The following is a 21,734-nucleotide window of genomic DNA, read 5'->3' as shown; positions in this document are numbered from 1 at the left end:
GCAATACTATGGATGTGACTGAATATATGCACAAATGTACGCAATATATGTAATCTCTGACCTCTGTGCAAACGGAACGTGGCTTGGTGCAGGGTGGGTCACAGGATCGGTCAGCAATCGGCTTGGCAGTCAGCAGGCATCCACCTAGAGAGCAAAGGCCAAAAGGTCAAACAAAGGTGCCAGAGGTGGAGAAAAAGTTATTTTATTTCAAGATGGGAGAAGAAAATTCTGTTGTTAACAGTAGCATATTGTCCTATAGCAAATGCACTGGACATCAAATGTAAAGTAACTAAACCCTGGTTCCTGCAAGGCAAATACACATAAATAGCATAACCAATAACCAGCAGCAGAACCCTCATTTACAATCAAATCCAAATATTTTCTTAAAAACTACAAATTCCAATTGAATTCTAATACCCAAACCAAATTCCTCTATGAAAAATAGAAACAACTTCCAAGAATACACAGTTGTATCAACATTGGATCCAAATAGGATAAAAACAGGATAAAATGCAGGATGCCAACAGAGAAGCTACAAACAGGCACACCATCTGGAGTCCTGTGCATGATGACATTCCTTATTCACTACATTTGCTTAAACCAGAAATTACATGTCTCTCAGCTTGATTAAACCAAGTGCCTTGAAAAGATTCATTCATTTGTCCACACAGATCAACTACTAGCTGATAAATGCTTGATGTAACTTGAGACCATACTGACATATGAGTGACATTGGGATTAAGCTTTAACTGTAGATATTATATGGATTACAACTCATCTGATTGCACCCTCCAAGAATTTACTGTCAAGGAAGGTTTCAGACACTATCTGGTATTCTAACAGGCTTGATGATTTGAGGACCTTGATCCAAATTATCATCCCTCTACGCACAGCACAAGTCATGTAGTAGAGCTGTCAGGACATCTGTGGGATTTATGTAGGCCGCATTGATATTGAAAATATTTAAACTAAAAATTGTCTTGATATTATCAGAGCTATCCCCATAAAACAATCTCTCTTTTTGGAGGAAGGTGAGGCTGGTGCCAACCCAACCCATCAGATTTGGAGCCCCCCCAGTGTTGTGTGTCTTCCGACTTGCTCTCTCCATGCCAAGCAACTGCATCACAAGAGACTCGTCAAAGTGTTGACATTTGCAGTTAACAATCTGCAGAACATCTCTCTAATCAAAATCCCTTCTCTATTTCATCACCACCGTCTCTCCTTCATATTGTCCACTCCCAGAATACAGGAGGAGGAGAGGATGGCTCATAAATTATATGCCTAACATGTAAATAACATATTTTCCTGTATACTGTGAACACAATCAAATGCTAATGAAAATTTGGAAAGCAAAGCCATTAACAATCGTTATACTTTCCTGTTCTCAGTTTGTCAGCTCTACTTGATGCTTTTTATAACAAGCCAGGCATAAAGAAAAGGGTAACATTCACACACTTCAGTCTAAAGAATATTTTTCGTGGTGGGGATTAGCACTAACTGGTTATCAGTCTGATTGTTGTGAACCTATAAATACAGTTGTGAGCCCAGTGCGTAATGTTGCACCACGGTACTGCTGGAGGACTATGCCAATGGCAGAATTAGGAGGGAGAAGGTCTTCAGGGGCCATAAAGACTTGTTGGTTCATGATGATAACTGTCTTATGAGCCGTTTTAGATTCCCTCCAGCTATGCTCTTGGATCTATGTGCTGAACTGCTATGAATTCAATGTGACATGCTGATAGGACACTATGACATGTGGACTGGAGGATATCAAACCATGGACCTTCTAATTAGATGATGACCTCCTCAACCTCCTGCTGAACTCTCTCAAGCTTATGAAGTTCAACCTGTCACAACAGCTGCTGATTCAGCTTAACAACACCATCCAATCGCTTTTATGCACAATACAACACAGCAATATACTGCAATGGACCTCTGTTTAGGCCTTGTAGACTGAGGAAATAGGCAGACAGTATAGCTTTAAACGTGGCCACACCTATTACAGTTCTTCTGCATAACAAAAACACAAGAACAGTTTGACAGGCTGTCACCCTGATGAACATTTAATCAATTTAAAATCACTCTAAATAACATTCAATATTCATAAGTTGCTGTCACACAATAATCATTTATATTGGAAGTGCTAAATATAACATAATACCAACCATAACTACGGGGAGGTACAAATGTCTGAGTCATGCAGCTTACCTGTGACATTTAGTCCATCTGAGCGTTGACACCAGACCTGGCGAGATGAGCCTCTCCATGGTCCAGTCCTCCATTTGTATTCAAAACACTTGCCATCTGCAAGAAAAAACCCTAGCTTCAGAGACAATAACAATGTAAACTGTGTGTTACGGCTGCTGCCGTAATATTGGGGATCTGTCTGTCTGTCTCTCTCAGTGGTTGTTTCAAGCAGACCACCTGGCGGATCCTGCGAGAGGGGGGGATACCAACGTCATCAGGAATTCCCCGGGAGCGGCTCCACCTACCTTGCGCCCTCGCTGCTCCAGTTGTAGCCGAACAGCTGATCAGCTGGGCCCGCCTGTTGACTCCACCCCCGAGTATAAGACAACTGTCAATCCTTTTTTCTGGGCCAGCTGGGTTTCCCCATACTCTGACTCCCCGTCGCGCTGTGGCCATTTGCTTTTGCCCCGAATCCTTGTGCTTAACTAAGATCTACCTTCTTAGACATTTTGTTGTACGCTTTTAGTTGGTTTCGTCTTTTCATTTTGTGCTGATGTTTTGACTGTGGCCCTTTTGTGTTCCCCGTTGGCCACCTTCTTTTGTTAACTGCTTACTTTTATTAATAAACACCTTTTATTTTACCTCCTTATCACCGAGTTTTTATGTTACTTCCTTTTCCCCAAACGAGCTTGTCGTAACACTGTGTTGTGATTGACTTTGAGTCTCTGAAGAAATAGACAGTTTATTTAAAATAAAGTTAGACTCAGAACTCTGCTGGACTAACCTGTGCATGGCCGTGCCTCCAGTTCCTGTTCTGGACACTCAAGCAAGTTCTCTGGATCCTGGGCCACCACGGCTCTGGATCGGACCTGGACTGAGCCAAAGCCCAGGTCATCCCCACTGACACAGCTAAGCTGGCACGGGCTCCAAACAGTCCATTCCTTCAAGTAGCACTCTCCTGCAGAATATATAGAGCTCAACAATGATAACCAAAGAAATGTTCTTTAGGGAAAGCACTTTTAGAAGGGGCATAATTAAAGCTCTTCTTCCCTAAACAAATGTGTTTACATCATTTTTAATTTGATTGTAGCATAATTATGTTAAAATATTCAAGTTATGACTAAGAAATCTTAGTTAAAAATCTAACTTTTTTATTCCTTCAGATTGCCAAACAGCAGTTGATTATGATAGTGGAGGCAAAACTAGCCTTATATATTACTGCTTTTGTAAGCAATGCTGTGACGGACTGTGTAACCCTATAAATAGAATACAGAACAAAATGCATGTTTTAGGTAATTCCAGAAAATATGTTAATGGTTAATGGTTTGGTTCCAAGATGGATTGTGCTTTCCGAGACTGTTCCAGCCTGAAGGCCCCTTCTGATCACTCACTCGCTCACTCATTTTCTACCATCTATTTCCTGGTTTCAAGGGCTGCTGGAGCCAATCCCAGCCAATGCTGCGGCCAAGGGTCAAGTACACCCTGGACAGGTCGCCTGGATATGGCAGAGCCAACACAGAGAGAGACAAAGATGAACAACCACTTACACTCAAACTCACACCTACTGGCTATTTAGTGACACTGATTAAACTACATCTGCATGTCTTTGGACTGTGGGAGGAAACTGTAACACCCAGAATAAAACAATGTGGGCATGGGAAGAACATGCAAACACTGGACAGAAAGGCTCCAGGCCTGGGAGTCCAACCTGCTAATGACTTCAGCGCCATGCTGCCCCACTCCATTTTATCTAGCCAACAACTGCCTTCTTTTTCCTAGGAAACAAGGGCTCCAATAGCTGGATCCTTCATAGCATACATAGCCTATGCCAAGATTCATTGTATACTGGTAATGAAAATAAGATGGTAGCAAAAAGCACAGATAAAGGGACTCAGGATTACACCATTTAATGTACGCATTAGGTAAGGGTGCAACTGTTAAAGCGAAGAGGCTTGAAGTTTTTTTTTTTTTTTTTTTAAGATTTACTTGGTGTAAAGGTTGCTAATAGGTTTCTAGCTGGAGCTTTTGTTTAGCAATGTCTTTGCTATGGAAAAGTGAGGTTAGAGCTAGAGTGAGTAAGAGCTGGTGGGAAAAGCCATAAATAGCCTGTAGAACCAACTGGGTAACACCTCAATAGACCACAGCCTCTGAGTTGGGGACACGATTGTCCTCATCAGCATGGTAGTTTAGCTTCCATTCTTTTATACTGGGGTGTGTAAAACAGAAAATGTTGGCAGCACTGGTAGTCAGGTTGTTTAAGTGTATGCCACATTAACATAACATCCCGGGTTTGATTCTAACCCAGGACCTAAGCTGAAGGTCACTCCCCCATCCCCTGGCCAAGAGACCCAAGTGGGGGGGAAAAAAAAAAAAAAAAAAAAAATATATATATATATATATATATATATCATACGAAGCATGCAAAAAAGAGGAAAAGAAGAGCATAGGAGCAAGCATGTTAAATAATAACTGGAGAAACCTCAAAAGATCAAGGATAAATCAGCAAGCAATGACAGGAAAGAAGGGAGAAGTAATGTGTGCCAGTATGAATGTATGTGTGTAGGTGTGATCTGGGGTGATCAGCAAGAGTAACAATCAGTTATCTGTTGGGCTTTAAGCTTGAAAGTGGTATAACATATAAAAGATGAAAGTTTGAGGCTGTTTTGCAAAGTGTTCCAATCATTTGCTACTGCAAAGCAAAAGGAATAGTGGCTAAAAATAGAGGTCCTGGGAATGGTGAGCTTGATGTTCTGAGCTTCTTAAAAAACACAGTTTAACCCAGTTCTAAGCAATTATACTGCATTTACTAACCATGTTCTGCCAAAGTCTCTGTCTCTCCCAGTTCCTCTCCTCTCTCTCCCTGTCCTCATCCTGCAGGTGGTGACTCATCACCATCCCATGTTCCTACAACACCTGCTGGTCCCATATTTCATGAATTCTGTACTACAGCTCAACTCCATGAACTTCATGCAGCAACATGTTCCTGCCTACACCCCTCCTCCAATGCCTCTCTCTCTCTCTCTCTCTCCCTCTCCCTCTCTCAACCCAACCGGTCAAGGCAGATGGCCGCCTCCCCTGAGCGTGGTTCTGCTCGAGGTTTCTGCCTCTTAAAGGAAGTTTTTCCTTGCCACTGTCGCCAAGTGCTTGCTCATCGGGGGATCTGTTGGGTCTCTTTAAATAATTTTATAAAGAGTTTGGTCTAGACCTGCTCTTTATGTAAAGTGCCTTGATGTAACTTTGATTTGGTGCTATACAAATAAATCCGATTTGATTTGATTTGATGTATTCACTTGAAGCTCACCAAATTGCGCTGTCAAGACACATGCTCGAAAGTGCGATGTTTGTTAAGGGCAAAGTGAAAAAGAGATAACAGATTGGGTGGTGTCTTTCCCAGGATTGCCATATAGACAAAGGGAAAGCAGTGAAGCTGCCAGGTATGAAGGGAACGCCAGCCTACCAGTTTATGGAAATCTCAATGGTGCATACAGAAAGGTGCATTAGTAGCAAAGCAGATGGCTGAGTGATGATGCGTGTCCTGTGTTTTGAGAGCAGTACTTGGTGCCATTTTGTACACGATGTCACTGTAATCCAGAATTGGGAGTATTGTCATCTCAACAAGAGTCTGCTTGGCAGTGTGAGTGAAAGAGGTTTTATTGCAGAAGATAAAAGGCAGTCTGGCTTTGACTTTTGTCTGAAGGCTGTTAATGCATGTGGCAAAAGACTGATGAATCCAACCAGATTCCTAGGTGCAGTATTTGCAGGATTTGACATAATCCAAATCCGAACCATCAGCATAATTGATTTTGGGAAGGCTGGAGGCATCATATTTCTGACTAAAAGCGATGCATTTTTTCTCATTAGCGTCAGAGATAGAGGTTGCAAAAGGACTGTTTAACAGAGGTGAGGCTCACTTGAAGGACAGACCTGGTGGCGTGGAAAGAAGGGCAAACTCAATATAGGATGGAGTCATTAGCATACAAATGGATCCTGGATCCAACAGGTTTGGGTAAAAAAACTGTTATGGTGGAAATCAGCTTGCAGGTCAGACAGAATATGGTTTGAAACAAGGAAGTGGCTTAGTTATTTGAAGAGGGGAGAAATCATGTCCAATTTCCGGTCAGGATGGAAAAAAGAGAGCTGTAGAGGCAGTTTAAATATTGTTGTGATGGGAACAGTATTAATATGAGCAGATGCTTTTAAGAACATTGGCTCAAATCCATCAAAACCAGCAGAGTTATTCGGATCCAGCTTAAGGATCCAGTTTGTCCTGCACTTCTGAGCCAGTATTGATGGATGGGGAATGGCTGAGTAACAGAAGAGGTCTTAACGGGGTCTAGAGTAGTGAGGTTCTTTGTTTGAGTTCACAAAGAGATGGTTGAGGAGAGAGGCCACACAAGGTTTATCGGTGTTAACAGTGCTGTTGAATACCATAGAGTTTGGTATTTGTTTTCCAGCCACTTGACTGTTGAAACTGTCTTGCATCAGAACCACAAGTGGTGAGGTTTTCCTTCAAGTAGGAGAATTTGGGATCGCTTGAGTGTTTTTTTTCCTGCATTGCCTGAAGGCAAGCCAATTGACAGGAGACTGGAAAGAACTGGCTTTCCAACAAAGGGTTTTCGTTTGATGGATAAGCTTCGCCATCTCTTTGGAGAGCCAAGGACGGTATTGATTCTTGGTCCTGAATCTTTTTCAGAGGGTGATGTTTGATAATAGTGAATGTATTTTTGAAATTAGACCAGGCATCATCTAAGGAAAGGATAAAATTGATTCTGACCCAAGACACTGCTGCAACACCAAGAAGAAAGGCCTGCATGTCAAAGTTCTTCAGAGAGCGTTTGATCACAATAAGCATATTTACATGCACAGTTAAACCGAGCTATGGTTATAGCTCGATAAACCCTTCTCATCGGACTTCTGCCCTTGTCCCAGTATACACGCACGGGAGTGAAATCGATTTATTTGTTGAAATCATGTCGCCTCAGCTACGATTCCTGGCGATACGCACTCTTTTGACTTATGGGTAATGGGTCACTTCCGATTGACTCATGACATATTAGACCACAACAGAGGTGGAAAGAAACAAAGACCGGTGAGCTAGCAAGTTAGCGACTCTGAGGTAAACTGGCACGACGATGGATAACATCTTGTAAATTTGTACATAACTTTGCCACGTTAGCCGGCTGCTTTTGTCTGACCTCCTACGTTTGCGTTTTAAATGCTGTTCAACTTCTGGGTCATAGCTTGGCGTGAAACTTAAGCACATGCGCAGATCACCTCCTCCAACTCCAGTCCAATTGTCCATATACATGCAGCAGTAGAACGACCTTCAATCACATTATTTGGGTGTGTTAGTCTGACTTCTGTTCAATAATAGCCGAGCTAACATGTTAACATGTACTTGAAAAGTCCAGTTTTGGTCAGACTGACACTATAATTAGTTTTTTTTTGTAGGTGTCATGGCGGCCATTTTTCTGAACAGCCAGAGCATGTGCATACAATGGTGCAGTGACCACTCACTTGGCTGAAGATTCCTAATTCATAACTCGATTGGGCATTGGCAAGAATGAGCAGCATGGGGAAGGAAAGATATTTGGGTTGGGTCTGGTACATTCCAAGATAATTTGGAAAAGGTTTAGAGCATGCTGCAAAACTGTGTCTCGGGGGTTGATCATATCCCTGTTTAGATTGTGCAGAAGAATAAATTACGAGGATGAGGTATGAGAGGTTCACTTAATGCTATTAGCACAAAGGCTGGGGCAGAAGGTGCTCAATGACAGACAACAACAGTGAGAGAGAAACTTGTTGAGAGTTTAAGCATTAACAACAGTAACTCAAACTGCTTAGGGACTTAGAAATAGCAACAGAACAGTGCAGATGGTCTCTAATATACTATAACTAAATCACCTCCCTTGGTGACTGTCCTGACAAAATACATTGCAGCCTGGTATCAAAATATCAAAATCAGTGTTTCTTTTCTCAAGCTTGAATTCAGAGATAGCTCAGGCATCAGGCTTAGCAGTATGTACCAATGTTTTTAAATTATCAAAGTTTGTAAGTCGGCCCAGCTGCTCCTGAAGTTAAAGCCAAGATGTCACTCTGGAAATACACAGACATAGTTCAAGACAAGGTTGGTTCTACTCGAGAAAGGGGATCAGAGTATCAACGCCTCAATAAGGGAACTAGCCAGGAAGAAGACCATGATCTGATCTGAAGTTGAACACTTCTGCAAGCAAAGATCCTCCAGGTGGTGGTCAAGCCTCTAGGTTTCTTCTGGAGATCACACCTCATTTTAATCAGACATTGTACTTGCTAATACGGAAAAGGAAAGCTGTCTCACTAGCAAAGCCATTTCCAGGTTGCAGGGGGTGCTGGAGCCAATCCCAGCTCCCAGGGCGGGGCACACCCTGGACAGGTCACCAGTCCATCACAGGGCCAACACACAGAGACGAACAACCACTCGCACTCACATTCAGACCTACGGACAGTTTTGAGTCACCAGTTAACCTAGACATGCATGTCTTTGGATGTCTTTGGACGCACGCAGCACACAGACATGAGGAGAACTAATTTAAAAGAAATGAAATAAAAATAAATGTGTGCGTATTTCACGTTCAGCATAAAAACATATTTCTTAAAGAAATATAAAAATTGGTAACACCTTGGGTACCAATTTTGGAGCTCTCAGAACAACAATATCCATGTAAGGTAGAATTTGAGCCACCGCAAATAAATGAAATCAGAGATATCACTAAAAGACTAAAAAAAATGCTTCTGCTAGCCATGATGATATTAGTAGTTTATTAGTAAAAGAGGTATGTAATTACATTCTTGGACCTCTCATAATTCAAATCATAATTTTAGGCTGATCTATGAAAACCGGTATTGTTCCCAACGATCTTAAAATAGCAAAAGTTATACCTTTATTTAGGGCAGACAATAAGAACGATGCCCGCATCCTTATTAGTTTCCCTTTCTTGTTGATATTGATTTTTATTAGAAAGAGAAGCATCTATGGTTGCAAAAATAAGCTGCATGAAATTTCATACGGGTCACTAATTAGTTTATGTCCATTTTGAAACTGAGAAGCTGAAATATGTTTTGTTTTTTGTTTTTTTTGATGAACATAAGTATTTATTTCAGCATTTATTTTTTATTTTTATTTATTTTTTTTATTCTCCTAAATTAGTTTGCATGCGTTTCCTCTGGGTACTCCAGTTTCCTTCATAGGTTAACTGGTGACGCTTAAATTGTCCGTAGGTCTGAATGTGAGTGCGAGTGGTTGTTCTTCTCTGTGTGTCTCTGTGCGCTGGCCCTGTGATGGACTTGCAGGGTGTACCCTGCCCTCGCCCAGAGTCTGCTGGGATTGGCTCTGGCATGCCCCACGACCTGAAAACGGAAAAAGCGTTACAAGACTGAACTATTTTCCTATCTCTCTTGCTTTTCAAAAATTTTGAAAAAAACTTTATCTACACCAGAATTAAAACATCTCAATGAGAATAGTGTTATAACAATAATTCTCCCTATATGATACTTTTACAGCTTGTAGACAAATTACACGCACCTTTGAATGATAATAAATTTGCACTACGAATTTTTTCAGATCTTTCTAAAGGATTCAACACCGTTAACCACTTTAATTTATCACCTTGGAAACCATAATGTTTTAATTTGGCCAACAAAATATTGAGATTAACTAATTACATTAGTGAAAGAAAGCAATGTGTATTAATAAATGGTTGTACTTCAAACACAATTCATATATTATGTGGTGTACCACAAGGATCTATCCTAGGACCCTTATTATTTCTAATTAACATTACTGATTTTTCATTAGCTTGTAAATGTTCTTTTCCCATTTTGTTTGCTGATGATACCAATATGATTTTAATCACACAATGACATATATTCTCGAATAAATAATACAAATGAGGAAATTATGATAGTTGCAAGATGGTTTCAACTGAATAAGCTTGCATTAAATATTAAAAAGTTATATTGCATAAGATTTGTGGGTGTTACATGTGGCCAGGTATTGGCTTGTCACACATCAAGGTATGTCTTCTGCTGCTTGGTTCATTACTTTTGGATGAATATTCTTCTTTCTCATTTTATTCTTCCCTCCTCAGTGCTCAAATTATAAATAAAGAATTATAGGAACTAAAAATCTAGAAATTCTTGTGTGGCGTCCTTTATGTCATAGTCTCATTTCAGCCCAGACATGTTTTTTTTTTTTTTTTGTTTTGGTAAATTTTATGAGGCCGTAACAGTGGGAAAGAGCAGGAGGTATGCTAGGGATTATGGTTGTGTCAGTAGATGGAAAAGGAATTTCTCAAGTTTCCCACACTTGTTTTTTGGGTATCTTAGTTCATGAGAAATTGAATTGGAAAAAAAAAACAAAAAAACATTAAATTCATTCATAAAAAAATATATATGAAGTCACTGGGGATCATCGGCAAACTACAAAGTTTTGTAATTGTTTCATGTTTATTAACTTTATACTATTCCATGATTTATTGTAATATTATTTGGATTAATACTGTACATACCCCTCCAATCTTCATAAACTTTATTTGCTGCAAAAACAAACTGTAAAATTGGCAACTCTCTCAAAATCTAAGGTGGCCTCTCTCCCCCTATTCAGAAAATTGGATATTCTTTGTGTGACAGCTTGGATAGACAGCAGACAGGAGGCGAAGACCCCACAGGTGCTGCCGTGGGCTAGCAATCCAAGGTAGCAGTGGAAATGGTACATGGTAACAGATACTAGAACGGATAAGACTACGAGTTGGATATGTGACTCAGTGAATGTTAGGGGCACGGACCTATTCTCTCGGATTAGAAGTGGGCAGAATAGTTTGAAGGGTATAGTGAGTGTGGCTGGAGAGAATAAAAATGATAGATTAGAGGGAAATATGCTCCAGGTTTGTCCTTGTGGTTGGCAGAAAGTAACATCAGTTAGAGGCCTTAGAGTGCATCAGGGAAGAATGAGATGTGTGGGAAAGGCCGCATCGATCAGAACTTTTTAAGAAGTCAATTGAGAAAGTCGGATGAAATCCAGTGACAGGTAGAAAACCACAGTTCGAAGGATATCAACAACACAGCCCCAGAGGTGGAGGAGGAGGTTATAAGAAGGGATGCAGCTGATATTGAGGTGAACAGGCCAGTCAGAGAGAGAAATATGGAGCAGAAAGCTAGAGTTAAATGGCCGAGGGCAAATAGTAGCAAGGAATGGGAGACAGTCAACAGGGACTTGTCAATAATTCTGAGTAGACTAGGAGGAGACGGAAGTGATAGATTAGAGAAAATGGGAGACATAATTTACTCCTATGGTGTCGAAAGATTTGGGGTGCAAGATAGAAAGAGGGTTGAAAGAGTACAGGTAGCTAAGTCTAGACGGCAAAGAGAAATTGAGAAATTAGTTAAAGAAAGAAGACAATTAAGAAAGCAGTGGAAAAGAGCTACAGAGGAAGAGCGAGACGGAATTAATGTTTTGCAAGAGGGGTTGAGAAGTAGGCTAGCTGTACTCAGAAGGACCGAACATCTTAGGAAAAAGAGGAAAAAGAAAGAATATGTAAGAACAGCATTTTACAGGGATCCATTCAAGTTTGTTAAAGGATTGTTTAGCCAGGAAAAGGGAGGGCAGCTTAAAGCGACAAAGATAGAAGTAGAAGAGTACCTGAGAAATACATGTTCAGATTCTGAGCAGAATAGAGTAGTAGGACTTCCACCTGACATGCCACCATTAGGGGAGATAGATCAAGAAATGGATGTTAGACCACCTAGGTGGAAGGAGGTAGAGGAGGTAGTCAGGCGTGCGAAGGCTTCTTCGGCCCCAGGGCCAAATGGAGTCCCCTACTGGGTCTATAAAAGCGCACCTGATATCCTAAAGTTTTTGTGGAGGCAATTAAGAATGGTTTGGAAGAAACAGTCTATTCCCAGAGCATGGCATAGGGCAGGAGGTGTTCTTATTCCTAAGGAGAAGGAGCTTCAGAGCAGTGAGGATGGAAGGTTAGCATTTGTCCAGTGGAAGTAGGATGTAGAGGGTTTGTAGCAAGATCTGCTGTTGCTTTGTTGAAGGAGTTAGGAGGAAGGGGACAGAGTGTGAGGAAAATAGTGAAGGAAATGTCAGATGAGGCAGTAAGATCCAGTCAGTGGATTTGGGTTAGAAGACGTAATAGTAGCTGGCGGACCAGCAGGGGGAGCTCTTAAGCTAGACAGACTGAGTGTATTTAAGTGGTGGGTGTGGCCTGTTTGAGCCTCTTTGTCACCATGCGGTTAGTCCAGGTGAGTTGGCCTGGGCGGGTTTTGTTTGATTATAGGACTGTTCAGGTGAGTTTAGTTGCTGAATCTGCTAGTGTAGCTTGTATTACCTCCACCTCCTGCACCCTCTATACTTTCATGTCCCCTACCTGAACCAGGGTCTGTATCCCATCCCTACTTTTATCTCCACCTCTTCTATTTCTCCCCCCTACCTGAACCAGGGTCTGTATCCCCACCTCGCTTTCACTGGTGCAGTTGGCGAGAGTTTAGAGTAGTTGACAGTAGCGTTGCTTGAAATAGTTGTCTTTGTGGTTGTGCCTCTTTGACACCATGTGGTTAGTCCAGGTGAGTTGGCCTGGGTTGGTTTTGTTTGAATATATGGCTGTTCAGCTGAGTTTAGTTGCTGAATCTGCTAGTGTAGCGTGTATTGCCTCCATCTCCTGCACCCTCTATACTTTCATGCCCCCTACCCAAACCAAGGTCTGTATCCCATCCCAACTTTTATCTCCACCTCTTCTATTTCTCCCCCCTACCCTAACCAGGGTCTCTATCCCCACCCCGCTTTCACTGGTGCAGTTGGTGAGAGGTCAGAGTAGTTGATAGTCGTGCTGTTTGAGATAGTTGTCTTTGTGTGACAAGTGGTGATGGCTGGAATTAGGGGGTGACTCTGGGACGCCAGTGTTCACGGTCTAGCCTTCTGGAGGTGTTGTGGGCCTAACTAGACGAAACACCGATGAAAGGAGGTTCCCACCTGATGACCCCAAAGACATGATAGCTATCACCACTCACTGGCCTAGTTGGATATTATCTGTAGTGCACATAGAGCAGGGCGAAAGTTTGTTGCGAAGAAGGTGATCACTGAGTCTGGTCCATTTTTTGTCGCACAAGTTTCTTGTGTTTTCTCTAAATGTCATCAATATTTTTCAGATGTGTTATATATACACATTTGTTTTTGCCTATTTTCTCTACCATCATCATCATTCATACAATATTAGACAATATTAGATCATCTTCACCTCCTTTTGTACAAAATGAATCAGTTTGTGTGCAGTTATGAAACTCCAAAGTACACGTCATCAAGAGCTCCTTATCACTGGAAAATCTTAAAACGAAACTGCCATCACATTTAATTAATAATGTCTAGTTATTTTTTTGATGTGTATGCATTTTTTTTCCATTTCATTATTATACTTTTTTTTGTTTTGCTTTCTTCTGTATTTGCGTTACTTTGCTGTTTGTCTACTGATTGGTAAGATTTTTTTTGTATTTGTATTTAGTTTAGTCTTCTGTTTGTTTGTTGTCACTTCTTTTTGTTATTTGCTTTTCTGCTCAAGTGTAGGGCAGGTCTTTCTATAGGCCTATGGCTTCTTGACTCTCTCCTGTCACATTTCTTGTTTTTCTTTTTGACCATCTGGATTTCTAACAGTATTAAGTGTGCAAAAAAAAAAAAGGCCCAAAAATAACTTCTTTCAGGTGATAGTAGGTGATGTAGACCCATAAGTCTTACTAAAGGTAAATATGAGTAACAAGCTTGAGTTAGGCAACTACAGGTCAATTAGTAGCAAAGCGATATTTGCCCTTTTGGGTTGATTAACTGCTGCATGATTTTATTCAAATATGAAAATTTCTAAATGATATTTATATTCATTGTAACAAAGTCTATTCAGCTTTCAATTCCAATATAAACATTTGATGAAATAAAAGTGTAGATTTTAATAAAAATAGAAATGTAGAACTTGCCAAAGCAGAAGCATAGCTTTTGAAGCAAAGAGTCTTCAAAGGCATTTAATTTAAAAACTAAAAGATGACACTATGAATAATAAACATTGATAGACAATGATAGAAAAAATAAGTGATTACAGAACAGTTGTGATTTGTATTTCAGTCAAAAAGAGAGTGAGAATTGCACTTTCATGTCTATGCAACTCTGTAAACAATGTAATATAAAGTATACAAATATCTATACACTTTCAGAAAATTTGTAATAACTAGAATGCTTTCTCTCAAGTACAATAGGGCCTGACTGCTTCAGTTGCTTCAAAACTGTACTAAGCAAGTTTGGTAGTACTTTGGTAGTACGTTTGGTAGTACACGCACGCACGCACGCGCACTGTGTGTGTGTGACAGAGTACTGTCATGTTTTTTTAAACATGTTAACAACATCAACAGTTTTAACGGGCAAAGTCCTGAAGTCATGAGAGAAAAATGAACAAAATGGCTTGAGCTTCATTTACTTATGTATAGTGATGAAGTTGTTAAAATGTCTTGTAACATGATAAAATCTGTTGTCATGGAGGCAGTTTACTTACTGGCATTAGCTGGTGGTTTACAAATCAGCAGCACCACCACTTTCTCTCCCCCTCCCTCTGCACACACAGGTAATGTACTCAGCTATTACTGAAAAGGGTTGCTCAAACTTGCTGCTAAAATTGTTATAATCACTTTCAGATTTTTATAGATTTTGTTACCTTGCAGCTGCCACCACTTACAGGAACATTTAAAGCACAACTTAATTTCTGCACGTCTGGTCATGCTCATGTCAACCATATTAGAACTGAACAAAAACAGAAGAAACTCAGTCATGGAAAGTTACTTTGGCTGTAGCTTACCACCAGCTAAAATTTAAGAATAAATTTTTACTTTATATTTTTGGTCATCACCTTTGTCAATATTCTACTGTCAATTCACTAATCAATTGCTCTACACATTTTTCTCAGCTGCCAGTGAACTATTCATTGTTACCAAGAAGTGTAGGTGGAGTCTGTAGTGCCACAGTGCCTGGGGGTGACCTACCTGGACAGGGTACAGTACAGGTTTCCTGCAAGATTATGTGTGTGTCTCCATCCACGGATGGCTCCAAATCTCCACACAGCTCATCATCCACCAGCATGCTGTCCTGATTTCCCGAACCATCTGACACAAAGCATGATATGTTCCTGAAACGCAGGCCTTCGCCACACCTTGCCCCCTGATGAGAGGGAAAGACGTGCAGATTAAACACACCTTTTCATTTGGCGTGTTTGATAATTTAGATTTTTAATCACTCTTAATGTCCTCATCACCTGTCACCTAATATCACCCTCTGTGTACACTATATAGTGTGTTTCTCTCCCCTACATTGGTGAGGCTCTAAAGTGAAACTTATTCGCTTAATCTTGTTTGTGGTCTGGTGAAAGCAGTTCAGAGGAATATTTGCCTCACAACAAGAAGGTTGTGGGTTTAGTTCCCGGGCCCCTTTCTGTGCAGAGTTTGCATGTCCTCCCTGTGCTTGTGTTGGTTTCCTCCCACAATCCAAAAACATGCACGTTTAGGTTAATCTGTGATTCTAAATTGCCTGTAGTTGTGAGTGGTTGCTCGACTTTCTCTCATCTTTGTCTGGCCCAATGATCGACTGGCTACCTGTCCAGGGCATACCTTTCCCTTGCCCAATATAAGCTTGGATTGGCTCCAGTGCCCCCCACAACCCATAAACAGATAAGCAGTAGAAGATGAATGAATTAATGATCTGTTGAATCTCTGGTAAACCATATTGGTGATTAAATATCAATGAACGACACTAGCACCTGGTATTAAAAGAAAGAAAATCAACTCCTCTGTTGGGACACCTTCACCTACAGTACAGGCCAAAAGTTGACCTTCTCATTCAAATGAATAGGAAAGTGTGTCCAAACTTTTGGCCTGCACTGTATCTGGACTCCCATCTCCACAAAGATCGTCACAAAAATCCTCTGGACTTTCATAATCCTGAGTGAGGTAACAGGAAAAGCACAGCATCCTTCACTACACTAGCTCCACCACCTGCTTCCCTTCCCCTGTCCAACCTGCTGCATCTTTTCTGTCCTTTGTTGCCCCCTATTTTCACTGTGTCCTCTACCTCACAAAGGTCATTAAATAATGATCAACAAACTAGCTTCTAGGCAAGGCTGGTGATGGTCACGTACACACACTAAAACAATAAAATATTTGGCTGCAAGACTAAAAGTGCATCAATAAAAAGGGGACACACCCTGTGGTGTTAAACCATGAGGACAAATGCAGAAAAAAATATAGTACAAATTAATTGTGCCTTTTAATACTAAGAGACTGACCTCAGATTTGCACTCTGACCAGGTGCTGTATCTCCAGCTGTAGCAGGGCTTCACTAAGCAAGGCTTCCACTGTGTGGTCTGTGATGGGCACGGTCTCCCATCACCCTGAGGAACCTGTACTACTGTTCGTCTCCTCCACAGCTTGCCTGCAGAAAAAAAAACAAAAAAAAAAAACAACTATGTCCAAGCTTTAAGACTAGAAAGACAATCATGTTTTAATGGGAGAGGCAACGCGACCCAACTGACACACACGCATAGAAGCCAATTAACAAGCTTCCAACATCAATGTGTATTCGCTCTAAACAGGCACATTTCTAAATTGTGTTAACAAAACAAGTGACTTTCTTAGATTGAATAAAAAAAGAGGTTAAAAGTTCTCTTCAAAGACAGCATACAGTAGTGCCCCACTGGAGAGAGATGCGAGAGCTTTCTCAATTAGCTGCTGACTCATGAGTAAATCACACACCACTTAAAACTTATAATTAATGCAGGAAAGCAACAGCAACGCACAACTAAAATGTAAGTTTTCAAAATAAGACAGGACTTTATATTTTTGCAGCATTTCAGAATTGATTCACATTCAAAATGCACTTCAATGAAGACAAGAGGTGATTCTGATTCCAGAGACACTGGATGCATCGTGTGTGTGTGGTGGCTATGTTAACAATTTAGGCCAACGCTGCCTGCAATATTGCAGCTGCATATTGTGATCCAGGGACTATATAACAGAATGAGCAGGCGGTAGCAAAGACAAGCCAGATTTACAGATGCACATATGTTTCTATGCTGTCAAAATACTCCAAATTCACTCCAAAAGAAAATTTTAAAACAACAAGGCATACCAGCATTCTGCAGAAACCTCTGCATCCCAATTTTCTTTACGAAGTTCCCCGTTTCTCACATCTGATTTCTGCTTTGTTCAATTGTGTCCACACGGGTGGAGTTGTATAGCTGTGCTTTCACACCACATTACTGATAACAGCATCTTGCTGCTTCTAGGTATGTTCATTTGTTTGAAATAACAAAACCTGGTCATTGCTGCAACAGTAAGCTGGAAATGGGGGAAATGTCTTCACAGCAGGTAAGGAATAAAAACACACAGGAAGGAAAGCAAGAAAGCCTTCTCTGTCTTTATGATCTACATAATTTGTCTCTGCCTGGGGACAGATTAAGGCTACTACATTAGCTAAAGTTTGCTTATTATTTGCTTTTTTTTGTCTCAGACCACTTATCTTTAAGCAGAGCACTCTCTGAGCCCCAGAGCTTTAGTGATGGGAATTCCAGCTCTGTTTAGAGAGCTGGTTCTTTTGGCACGGCTCACTAAAAAGAGAAAATTAAAATTATGTGAAAATTATGTGCAAATCTTAACCTTAGCAACAGCAGTTGAAAATAAGTTAAACAGATGAGAGCAAAGAAAAATTCTACTTTCCCGAGTCCTTCAATGATTTTCGTCAATCGCAGGTTGTAGTATAAGAATAAATTGAAACTCTAACCCCCTAATTTTATGGAAGTGCATACCTAAAGAGTTGAAACACCAAACTCCTGAGAACATATTAAAATTACTGTGAAATACTTGTATTACTATCTCAACTAAACTTTAATGTTTCTACTTCGGCTTGTTTGTTTGTCAGCGGGATTACAGAATTACTGAACTGATTTTCATTCATCGCTAATTTACTAGTTAATTAGGTCATTTGAAAATTAATTAATCTTGCATTACCCTCATAACAAGTCACCCAAACACCCAGCCATTTACTTAGGGCTGGGGAAGGTCAAGAAAACAATAATATGACACAGCAGACCATTGTTCCTTTCCTATGTCAAAATAATAATTTCTGTTGTTAACTTACTCTAACTGTGACTCTTGTAACTTTGACAACAAAGATTATTGAATCATCTAACCAAGTTGCTGCCAGTATGCCAACTAAGGGACATTTTTTCCAAAAACACTATGTGTTGTATTACAGAGTTGGGGTAAATGATCAGTGTGGTTGTTCACTTTCAGATGACTTTAGGAGAAAAATTCAAAAGCAGCACCTATTAAAGCATTATGAATCCAACATTATATTGTCTCATACATGAACTGGATTTTAAAATGGAAGTAAACGCCAGGTGTGAAAAGTCAAGCTGATGCCTTAAATCTATATTCTCTCATGACCATCAAAAGGCAACTGTGCTGGTTATTAAAGTCATTGTATGGAAGACTATTGACTTCCCCTACCTCTCCCCTCATTTATTTTCTCAGTAAACATTTTACGTTTATGGTCTCAGTCTCTCATTTTGGATCTTTAATACAACATCATGTTAATTTTTAAATAATCACCCCATTTAGAGGGAAATAGACCATAAAGCAGGGTTAGCGTTTTTTTTCCCCCCTCTTTTGGCTTTTCCCATATATTTGAGGTTGCCACAGCAAGTCAGCTGTGTGACTTACATGATAGATTTGTTTTGTTTTTTTTTTTATGACCGTTGCTCTTTCTGTCACAACTGTCCACATTTCTCTGGGCTTGGGACCGGCACAAGCCTACCACTGGTTTGGATCAAACCTAGAATTATATTCAGAGTTTTGATTATTACAAAAGCTTTTACAGTTACGTTATCTTATGTATTCTCTCTGGTTGGCTGAGTGATAATGAACAAAAAGTGCTTGAGCCTCAGACCAGACATACCTTCAACTTTAACTGTCACAGTGCAAATAACAAAGAGGAGCTGCTAGAGAGAGGTAGATGATGCTACATGGCATGTGACTTTGGAAATAGTGCCTGAAAACTTCAGCTGAATAATAATGGGGTTTGGACCACTCTTAAGCCTGGTTCATGGTCCTGCATTACCTTTAATGCATTACCATTACCGCCATACCTACATCGTAGGGTAGGGAAGCTCGCTGTAGTCCCCGGTGTAGCGTGACGTGCACCCCCCAAAAAAACTACAACTACATGTCGAGGTGATGCAGGACCAGCTCAGACCAAGAGGGCTGTGATTGGTTTGCTTGGTAGCAACACATTTAATTTTAAACATCTTGTTTTTGTACACAGATGGAGCATGGATCAAGTCGAGGAGTAACTCATGAAGAAAGTCAGAAAATATGAGCACCTTTACAACTCATCAAGCTGGAAGCTAAACAAAGAATAAACTAGAGACAGTGATACCCATGCAGGAAAGGATCACAGCTCCTACTGCTGTGGTGGTGAATTGCACCATGACAAAATGGAGTAACAGAGAAGTTTGAAGACTTCACACATCACAGCAACAGCATAGGTACGACAGTGATTTAACGCAGGACCATAAACCAGGCTTTACGAGTAAAGGTCACTGGCATACCTGCCAGCCCACAGGTGTGAGAGCATTTCGACCATGGTGACCAGTCAGACAGCTGGCAGTTGACAGGGCACTCCACCACACAGGAAGCATTCATCTGACACTTCTTCTCCAGACCCAGCTGCAAAGACAATACTGGCGGTCTTCATCTCATCTCTCTTATTTGTTTCAAATCATATGTATTGAGTAAACTTTGAAAACAAGGAGTTTCATACATCTCACCTCTTTGCAAAACTTGATATCAACAGATTTGCCATCACTACGTACACAGTCCAGCATGCGCGTTTTGATGCCGTTCCCACACACTGCTCTGTCACTCAGCTGACAGGTGCTCCAATCTGCGGAAGGTTTTCACTGGTTAAAGGCCAATGTATTTGTGACCCTGTACTATAAAACCGTATTAGAGCTGCATGTCTTACCAGTGATGTTGAAGGAGTAGTGGTAACAGTTGCTGTTAAGTTTACATGGCTCTGTCTCTTTAGTTGGAGGACACTTCTTCTCTTTTCCAGGCTGGCGAAGTGGGTAAGCTTTTCTCTCCCGTGTATTGTTCGCATTACATGGCTGAGAACAAGAGAAAATTATTTGTATTTTTTTTTACATTGTTTTTCACAGTGTGCAAATTTCACAAGATCTCAATTTACTTGTTTTTTCCTCCTTTAACACTTTTCAGGATACAATTTAGCAAAACCCAGAGGAAGATGCAAACGGAATGAAAACATTCCCTCTCCAAAAATATGGCTTAGAGTTTATTGCCTTGTAAAGAGAGATGGAGCTTTGGGAGTTGACTAAACAGTGAGCTGGTCTGACCTTGAGCCCTCACAGACATTTGAAAAACAAGCATACATTTAATTTATGCATATTTGTGCAACAAATGATTATAAAGTGAATGCACTGTACTATATTGAAGAATCTGGTACTAGTAGCCCTTGACAGTGTAGAATAATCTGTACTGTTAAACTAGGAACATACCCAGGAAGGGAAATATTAACAGCAAAAATCTCTAAAATTGAGGTATATCAGACCTGCCAACTCTCCCAATTTATGTGGTAGTCTCCCATTTTTTAAACCCTTTCTCCCGCTCTGCTCCCTATAATTTTTCCCCACTTTCCCTGATTTCAAAGTGATGAGAGTGAAATTGGTGTTTCATCTGTTGAGGTACCTGACAACCCACCCCAAATGCCCCCACTGGCCTTGTGTGCCATAAGTCATGTCAATTCCCGGGCAGTGCTGCCAGGTCCACTTGTTATAAGCGACTTTGGTCTTGTTGTTATGTAAAGTCGCTTGCAATTATCGTCAATTGCGGGTTGCAATTTTTATTAAAGTGTGGTTGCTTTTTTTGGGCTTTCTTTGCTCTGTGTATGAACCCCTGCTGATTCTCTCCCAGCTGTCCACAACCTCAATAAAGCTAAAAACAGCATTTTGTCGTTTTCCCTTAAAGAATCTGTCCACAAACCATGTGTTGGCACCAAAAAGTGCCTAACAACGACAACAAAAAACCCAAAACACCAACAACAGCAAAAAAAAACAATTTCACAGCTTTTTCAATGCTATATATGTACATATGTACATCCCAATTATGACTGTGCCATCGATCTGCTGCCAGGTGCCTCCGTCCCCATCTGCCCCTGAAAATAAAGCCATCCAGAGCTCCTGCAGGGCAGGAATCTGTCCATCTTCCTCTCCCGCCAGAGCCGGCTTCTTCTTCATGCAGAAAAAGGACCAGAGACTCCGCTCCTGCATTGATTACACCCACCTCAACAACTTAACTATCAAAAACCGGCAACCACTTTCCTTCATCTCCTCAGCCTTCAAAGCAACTGAAGGGAGCCTCGGTATTTACCAAGCTGGACCTGTGAAACGCCTACCACAAGGGGGGTTGAG

General features: G+C 40.7%; 1 protein-coding gene across 1 annotated transcript in view; it reads right to left on the bottom strand.

Annotated features, from left to right (window-relative positions):
- Nucleotides 1–21,734, bottom strand: part of thsd7aa (thrombospondin, type I, domain containing 7Aa) — a 160,070-nt gene that overhangs the window by 15,678 nt on the left and 122,658 nt on the right. The window contains exons 18-25 of the mRNA XM_029514874.1: nt 20,273–20,414; nt 20,076–20,191; nt 19,857–19,974; nt 16,536–16,681; nt 15,241–15,415; nt 2,972–3,145; nt 2,209–2,304; nt 62–144 (exon numbers count right to left, since the gene is read on the bottom strand). Coding sequence (XP_029370734.1) covers nt 62–144; nt 2,209–2,304; nt 2,972–3,145; nt 15,241–15,415; nt 16,536–16,681; nt 19,857–19,974; nt 20,076–20,191; nt 20,273–20,414 — 1,050 coding nt within the window. The remainder of the gene's footprint in view (nt 1–61; nt 145–2,208; nt 2,305–2,971; nt 3,146–15,240; nt 15,416–16,535; nt 16,682–19,856; nt 19,975–20,075; nt 20,192–20,272; nt 20,415–21,734) is intronic.

Source organism: Echeneis naucrates, chromosome 11 (assembly GCF_900963305.1).
Source record: "Echeneis naucrates chromosome 11, fEcheNa1.1, whole genome shotgun sequence".
Classification (NCBI taxonomy): domain Eukaryota; kingdom Metazoa; phylum Chordata; class Actinopteri; order Carangiformes; family Echeneidae; genus Echeneis; species Echeneis naucrates.
This window is presented reverse-complemented; position numbering and strand designations above follow the sequence as displayed.